Source organism: Fulmarus glacialis, unplaced genomic scaffold, assembly GCF_000690835.1.
Source record: "Fulmarus glacialis isolate BGI_N327 unplaced genomic scaffold, ASM69083v1 scaffold29618, whole genome shotgun sequence".
In the NCBI taxonomy this organism is placed as follows: Eukaryota; Metazoa; Chordata; class Aves; order Procellariiformes; family Procellariidae; genus Fulmarus; species Fulmarus glacialis.
In genome coordinates, this window is record NW_009230611.1 from 1 (window position 1) to 8,882 (window position 8,882).

Genomic DNA, 8,882 nt, shown 5'->3' on the forward strand with positions numbered 1-8,882 from the left:
TAATGATTCTATGATTCTATGATCCCAAACAAGACTCAGTGAATGCTTTTTCCTCCCTACATCATCATCTGCTTTGTTTATGCCATGCTAGAAGCAACAGTTAATTCACACACTTCGAAAGTGCTAAATGTTGCAATCCAAATTACCTACTGGTGGGAACTGGGACAGCTACACAAGAGGAATTGAAACTGCTGCAGTTTATAACCAGATTATAGTTTCATCCTCGGCTGGTGTTAGTTTTCATCTCAGTGGCTAAGCTGAGTTGATTTTGTGCTGTGAATTTTATGCGCACCGGTGAGAAGGAGAGATGATCTGAAAGTTAAAAGTTTTCATCTAAACTGCTCAGTGGCTGTTGTCTTAGCATGGTGTTGAGTGAGTGAGTAATTTAAGCTTAGTGTCATCTCACCTAATCTTAAACACTTGATGAGAGAGAGATGCCTACATTAGGGTTTTTATCCCCTTCCCCAAGATCTAAATAGCCTCTAGACACAAAGCATTGTTTGTTGGTGGTTTTTTTAAATATCACTAATCCCTAAGAAAATACTTCTGATCCTGGATTTTGGATTGATCTCATCTGAGATGAAATCCTGTAGATTTTGGTGGGAAGTAAATTGTTTCTGTGACACAGCGGTTAAAAAAAACCCAAAGCCAGTCACAAATTTGCTTACACTAGGAACAGCCTTAGAAAGAGAGATTTATGAGCAGACTAACCAGTTCACTGGTGAAAGGTACATGTTGTGTGCCATGTATCATATGGTTCTGCCATCTATCACATGGATAGAAAACACCACCTCATCTCATACAAATGTGTTAGTCAGACAAGTAGACCTGGTAAATCATTGCCATTTATGGTAGAGTTGAATACCTTCTGGCCTGCCTGTGCCTCTCTGGCCAGCCTAGCTTCAAAGACTGCTTTTCCTGAGATGATGTCTGATCACCTACCACAATTGGTTGCCCAGAGAAGTAATTTATCATATTTTTTTAATGTATTTTTCTCTTTGTTTTGGCATTATGCATGTCATGGCTGCCATTTTTATTTCTGAAACAAGTAACATCATGATGCTAATGAAAGCACTTGTTATTTCCCACTACAGTATTTCCTAAGAGAACATCTACCGTACACAGCCTGAAAAGAATACATTTTTCAACTGTGAGAATGTTTCCTAGAGGTGACATTTCCCACATGCTCAGTGGCAAGTATTGCCTTAGCATTGAAAATCTTGTAGAAACAGTGAATCTCATGCTAAGCAGGTACTCGCTTATGAGAATACATGCTGTCACTCTAATGTTGAGAAGTCTTTGCTATATTAGGCATATTGTTATAAGTATAATGAAGGGGGCTCGTAATGGAGATGCCATCTTTTTATCAAATCCAGCTGATATTAAGGTCCTCATTCTGATGGTGCACTGTGTTTAAGTAAGCATCTGTTTACATAGATCTGTCAGCATTCCCATTATAAACCCATCTTTTCATGAAGGCATAATGTGGGCGCAAACCTTAAACAAAGCTGTAAGTTCTTTGTCTGTAAGTAATGGATCCACGCAATATGTGTGCTGTAGATAAGATTATATCATTGGAGAAATTTTATGTGGTTATGTAACTGAAAAATAATATGAGGTAACTGAGAAAGACATAGATTTAAGGATATATATGTGACTTAGACCCTGTCTTTTGAATGTTGTGCATCTTTAACATTCTTCATTTTAAATATGTGTGTTAAAGTGGCATGTGACAGTGTGCAATATGTATTTACAAATTGTATGTGTCTCTTCATAGTAAAGAGGAAGCAGTCTTTATATGTGTATGTGATACTGGGGCATGGGTATCTGAATGTATATATATGAATTGGGAGGAACAAAGAAAGTGAGAGAGGGAAAAGGGCTCTTAAACTAGGTAAAACTGTGCAGCACCCAGCAGGTTGGTCCTGATACTTTGTGCACGTCATGCCGTTAGCTTCAGTGAGACAGCTTGTGAGCTTACGGGTTTTGCTGGACCAAATCCAGAGTGCCTAGTGTGTCCAGCATTGCTTCCAGTAGGAGAGGAGTTTTCACGTGGATATTCACATGCTATTGCTTTCCAGTGCCTGTTGCCTCACCATTGCAGGATAGGCCCATCCTTAATGCAGACTGCTTGCCACATACACAGTGACAATATTACAGGCCAAATCACAGCTGGTCCTGTGCTGGTTGTCCTGCCTGAAGGAGCACACCTTAAGTAAGCTGTGTTTGCACAGCCTGCAGAGTATGGTTCCTAAGGCTGCCTAGCAGGCTTATGGTATGAGCGGGCAAGGACGGCAGAAGCAAGCTGATGGAGCTGCGTGTCTGATCCTGCAGAGTGATGCCCACATATTAGCCAGGGCTCTCAGACAGCCTGCGCTTGGGTTTCCCCCTGGCAGCCTGCCTGCACTCAAGTGGAGGGTGCTGGGGGCAGAGGCTGGGGGACAGTCAGAGCATGCCTCGGTCCTTCTGGGGACGGCTGTCTCCAAGGGTATGGACACAGCCTCTCTTCTCTTCTCTTGGGTCCCAACACTGCATACGGTACTGAGCATGAGTCGTGGGGAGTGCCAGGGAGAACCTTGCGGACTATCAGCATAGCTGCAGGCTCAGAAAAAGTCTAACAGGACAAAGACAAAATTCTGACCCTAAGAAATGCAGCGGAAAGAGCAAGGTTTCCCTTTCCCTGTAGCAGAAGGGATTCTCTGCTGGTTGCTGCTCTCCTTCACCTCCATCACCAACTTTGTGACTTGGTGAGTTTCACCATCAAAATACTGGGGCCTCTAAGAAGCTGTGTCCTCCTCTTCCCCCACCTAGGGCTCTGTAGTACACAAAGCCATAATTTAGCCCCAGATGTTATTTTGTAACTCGTAATTAAGTATTTATATCCTCTTAGCTTGCAACCCAAATGTAATCTGATAATCATTCAGTGACTGCCTGGTTAATAGCTGCTGTGCAATTATAAACTTCTAGCCTGGTCATTTGTACGTACAGCAGGATAATAAGGTACCCCTGAAATGTGCTTTGCTATTGTTTTAACCATTTACATTTCAATCATCTCCTTGATAATTCTGTTAAGGGCATATTAATGTCTCTTTTCAAGGAAGAAACAGGAAGATAACAGTATTCTTTTTAGTCATTGTTGTAAATATTGTGTTTAATTCAAATATTGTTTGAATGTGATTTGGAAAATAAAGTACAGGCTCAGCTGAATGATGATTTGTAAAGCAGAATGAATGAAACTCCAAGAATATGTACAAGAACTCCTGATTTCTATTCCACCAAAAGAGATCTTGATTGCAGTAGAAGTTTTGCCTGAGTAAAGATTTGTCAAGATTTGGACTCTCATCTCAGTAGGAGTTTTGCCTGAATAAAGATTTGTCAAGATTTGGACTCTCATCTTTCTAAAAGCAGTCTCTCTTGAGGGATGTTTTAAGATCTGTGCAGAACAATAGCACAGAAGAATGAGAGCCTGATCCAAAACTCATTGAAATCAAAGGAGGTATTTCCATTATTCAAAAGAAGATAATAGAGTGAGGTACAGGAAAATACCAGGAATTATTCCACCAGCCTTCACAGGAGAACATTCAGCTGTAAGTATTATTGCTGATGGTAACCATTATGCTTATAGTTCCAAGAGCAACATCTCTTCTTCTTAACACAGTATTAGAACAAGAGACACCTACATTTTCCACTTTTTTTCTTGAAGACAGTGAAACTATTACTTTAAATCATTCTGAACAGGACAAAAAGAAGAGATTTTTAAATCTAAATGAATGTCTATAATTCAATAATCTGTTGCATGAAACAGTTTTGAAGTGCACTGATTTTTAGCAAAACTTGTAAAATTCCTATAAAACGAATATTTTTCTTATTTACTGATAAATATGCAATCATATCTTCTTATATGATGCTTTTAAGAAATAAAATGTAAAAATGATACCTTTATTAATAACCTACATTTTAGAGCAATACAAACAGAACTCTATTTGACATGTTAAGACCATATATAATTTTCTTCTTCATTTCATTTTGTAGTACATTTTACAGCAGGTATGACTGATTTTTCCTTTTAAATGAATGCATTTTAAATAATCTAGCCAGATGTTTGGCTTTAAAATAATATAGTTCAGGGATGGAATTGATCAGCTGCATAGACATTTGGTCAGTTTTCCCCAGAGCTAAACTTTTATTCTCTTAAAGCTACATGTCTAAGTGACTCAGGATTGGATTGCTTTGAGATGCCCGTTTTGACTTTGAAGGGGCTTGGTTTCCAAGGGAGCCAAAAAAATACCTGTTCTCTGCCAATCTGCCATCCTTTGGATTTCTCAAACTAGGTATCCAGAAGCATAAATCCCATTAAAAGTGTTGGCTTAATTCTGGCACCTCTGCAGTTGAAAGAGTATTTTCATTGCAAAATTGAACTGGTGAAGATACATAAATCTCAAGAGATGGAATAATGATCAGTTAAAGATGTTACTTTTCCAGCTGTCTGTCCATACTGCAAACAGCAGTTACTATTCTCCAACAGAGGCAGCAGAAAGGGAATTGCTCAGTCCAGCGGAAAAGCTTAATCTGCTGCTGAGTCTTGTCTACCGGAGCTGTATGTCTACGAGTAGTTTGAAACACTGCTTCTAATAAGGAATGACATTATGCATCACGTTGGAGCATTAACTCTGATACTTGGCGATTATTAAACTTGTAATTGTTCACTGTTTCATTGCTAGTCTGGATGTTGAAAGTGTGTAATACAGATAACATGTACAATATGTAGCCCATAATGCGATGGTCTGTCTGCCTTATCAATTTACTTACAAATGCTTTCTTCTAATCTCTTGTCCAGTGACTTGCAGGAGCGAGGCTTGGGAAAACCCTGCTACTGTGTGTGTTCCACTTCCACTCTCCATTGCATCATGCTGCAAGTTCCCCACCTCCTCATTCTCTCTGATTTGCTAAAATAATTATAAAGAACTTATCTTTATGTCCACTCTTTCCTTACAGCTCCAGAAACAGCTATCTGAGCTGGACGAGGATGACTTATGCTATGAATTTCGTCGAGAACGTTTCACCGTCCATCGCACTCATTTGTATTTTCTACATTACGAATACGAGCCTGCTTCAGACAATACTGATGTAACGCTGGTGGCTCAGCTTTCAATGGACAGGTAGGGAAAATCTCTTGTTCATCGGGAAGCGTGAGACAGTAAATATTTTCTTACAGGGAAATCCAACTATATAATGCTTTGGGTAGAGAAAAAACTCACTTTCGTAGAAACTTGCATGTCATACTGTAAGACCTTTCTTGAACTAGGAGTAGCACATGTAGATATCACACATGCAGCCAGACTTCAGCTCTGCAGTGCGCGCACGAGTGTGGGTAGAGTTCATGAGAGGCTGAATACTGGAACTGCAGGGGTTGTTACTTGTCAGGATTGTCAGGCATTATTAGTTTATGGAGTTTTGCAGCAACTTAGGAAAAACAGATGATGTTTGTAATAGACTTAGGCAAGCAGTTACAGCTGACCAAGTTTTTACACACAGTATTTCCTCATTAGACAATGTTAGTTTTGCTTTCATTGGCATTTTCCTTGCAGAAAATTTCAGTTAGTGGTTTTTCTTATAGTGAAAATCAAAACTAAACGTTTTAGTTTCAAATTGGGAAGTTGAAAATAAAACTTTTTTTTTAACATGCTAGTGTGAAATGAAAAATCTCCTTTTTGAGAGGAGTCATTGCATTTTTATACAAATGTTGATTTTCAGAATAAGATTTCTAGTTTAATTCTTCTCAACTTTTGCTTCTGATATAAAGTGGAATTTAACTGGTATTTCATTTGGGGAAGAAAATCCATTTCATGACAAGTTCCACTTGCACCTTTCTGATTCCCAGCATTGCCATTAGTTGTCATTTTTCAGAAGCTCTGAAAGTACAGTCCGCATCAGCCAGCTTTGTGACATTCTGAATTGTCAGTCTCTTTTTTCCTCCTGCTTCTCAGTTCAAATCTAGTCCAAACTTTGTAGTTACTGCTATCAGAGTGGGTTACAAAACAGGTCAGAACTCCTTGAATATTAGCCAGAAACTGATATTTCATTTAGTGGAGCACATACAGAATACAACATGACCCATGAATACCACCACTGCTACACCAGTGGAAGGTCAGCAGTATTCCAGGAGAGTCAGAGGAATTCAGATCAACAAAACATTTACAGCCTGTTTTAAAAATAAACACGAACAAATGAGGGCTATTCTGATGCCTCAGCACTGCATCCTGCACATTGTGTTATGATTTGCTATGCACATCAGTGTCTGTTTTATTGATTTTTAATTGAGGAAACATTTCTTAAGTGTTCACAAACCTTTGAGTAAAAAACTAAAGAAATAAATTAAGCCAGACCCTGAGCGAGTGCCACAGTAAATTAGTAAAGCTGGTGTGTGCACATGGTGTATTTTCCCTCCAGAATTTAATTCAAAACAATGAGCTGGGGCTCAGTGCTGATTCACTGGCACTGATGCAAAGACTGAGCATCTGTTTCCCTTTCTGGATCCTCACTGGGGCACATGTTTTTATTGATAGACAGAACCACACATTTTTATTCAGGAAGAACAGCCCTCCTGATACTGTGCAGGAAGAATCTTCCCTACTTCGTTGGTGTGCTGCTATAAATTATTGATTTGAGTTGGAAATACTTTCTTTCAGCTAAAATCAATAAATAATATCGTACCAAAGAACTGTTTAGCTGCTTTGTTTTCTTTCACATCTTTCAGTTACTGCCTTAGTTTTTTGTATCTTCTTTAAACCACTTTTATTAAACTCCTCCAGCGTAGCTGTAGACATTTAAGAATGGTGTCTCAGACGTAAGATGACATGTACATAAACAATGTGCTATACACTACATTCCTGCATCGTTCTTTCAAATGATATCTGAGATGAGGAAAGGCAAAAAAGCAACTCCCAGCGTCTCCAATTATAGCCCTGTTGGAGTTGAGACTGACGTGACTATCATGACAGGCTTATGTTTGCCTGTGTATAGGCTTGGGGAACGGGAGAGAGGGATAGAGTTTAGGAGCTAACATTAATGTCTTTAGATAGAAGCTCTGAGACAGACTTCGTCCAGTGTTGTTTGTTATTGGTTAATTGTCACCTTTTAATACTGATGTGACATTTCTTGGGTAATGGCTTGGTTGCATCACTGCGGTTTTCATGCGTGTGTTTTGGTTAAGCAGCCTTTTTAAAGGCGTGGTATGTACCTGGGGTTCAGACATCAGAGTGGGAGTTACAGAAATGTGAGATCACAACGTGGACAAGGAAAGATAGGATAAGCATTACACTGATTGAAGTCTGGGTGAGAATGAGTTGTCAATTGGTTGAGTATTCTTAAGAAGAAAAGTGAGAACAAATAATCTCACAAAACTATTGAATTCCAGCAGAATTCTCTTGATTGAAACAGACCTTCAAAAAAATTTACAAACTAAATGATGACCTCGTTATTATGCAGTACAGGAGTATGTTTATTTTCTCTAGAGTCCTTAAGAGAACGCATTCCTCAAGACCTAACAAAATGAAAATAACTTGGTCATGTTGTGCTTAGAAACTCGTAATTCTAAGTTTTATGGTCAAAGGAGACTATTGTAACAGCCTACAGAGAGTAGATTACGGAGCATCACCCAGCAGTCCCTGTGTCAAACTCGTGGAAGTGGAGCCTGTCAATGAGAACGATGCAGCAAAATGGAGTATTCTAAAGGGCACTAAGCTGTCCAGCTCGAAATTTATACCAGCAAAACCCAGTTCCCACTTAACTATCGTGAAAAGCTTTGCAGGCATTATCAGGTATGCCATTTAAATAAGTTATGTATGCCATTTGTCCACTGCTTGGAGTTCTTGAAAGGCATTTTGCTGCATTTCTTCCTAGGCAAGTATTCCATTTTTAAAAGGTTGCCCTAAATCTGAGTGCTGATGAATAGGAGTCTCCTGATTCATAGGTTTCCACTATGTTGGAAAAAGGCAAAAAAAAAAAAAAGTATTTTTCTCTATTTATTATTCGTACAATCAAAAGCCTAAAGCCTTCACATACTTTTTAGATCTTTTTTATCGATTTGTGTTTCTAATTCGGCTGTATTTTTCAGGCTGATAATAACCTTTGTTTCAGTAATAGATAAAAAGAAAATAATGTACCAGGTGTAGACTAGTAAAGGTAATATCTCATACCTAAGAAAAAATTATTATATCGTCTTGGATGTCATCACAATCATTCAGGAATGCGGGAGAAAGCTATTAATGTTAAATCAGAATGTGTGTTTGCTGGTATGAGTATATCATTCCTTTCTGCTGCAAGCTTAGAGAGATAGTAGGAGGGGGAAATTATTTTCTCTGATTATGACGATGCAGAAAACTTTTCTTGTGTTCCGTATAAATATTAATAGAAAAAATCTAGTAATGCGGATTTGGAAGGGAAAGAAGATAATCGTGTTGCATAGTCTACTCTTCCTAATTTTTAATAGAATATCTGACTAGGCTGCATAGGTTCATTTCCCTCTGTATTAACTCAAGAGGCTTTATAATCAGTCCTTGCTGTATTTTTGGGTGGCATATCTTAATCTCTAGGCAATTCTCTATAAATTACCCAAAGTGCACTTACCCAAGTGATTTTGACCAGGCTGGGTTTGATTTACATTTGTGTATGAGATCTTTTGTTGTAATTTTCATCAATAGTATTGTAACTGCTGGACGTCTTAAAAAATATACATCGATACAACCTGTTTTAAAAATGATTTAATGAAATTTGAGATACTACTAAAACATATACAAATCAGTATTTTAAATTATGGTTTTGTCTGAAATGTTGTTTTGATATTCCACAGCAATGCCATGTCTCTCCCTCCTTCTCTGCTT

The 8,882-nt window shown here is 38.4% G+C and overlaps 1 protein-coding gene across 1 annotated transcript in view; it reads left to right on the forward strand.

Moving 5' to 3' along the window:
* Nucleotides 1-4,995: 4,995 nt before the first annotated feature.
* LOC104081524 (glycosyltransferase-like protein LARGE1) overlaps nucleotides 4,996-8,882 on the forward strand; it is a gene marked incomplete at its 5' end in the record, with an annotated part of 21,503 nt that continues 17,616 nt past the window's right edge. Inside the window, one exon of the mRNA XM_009584306.1 lies at nucleotides 4,996-5,159. Coding sequence (XP_009582601.1) covers nucleotides 4,996-5,159 — 164 coding nt within the window. The remainder of the gene's footprint in view (nucleotides 5,160-8,882) is intronic.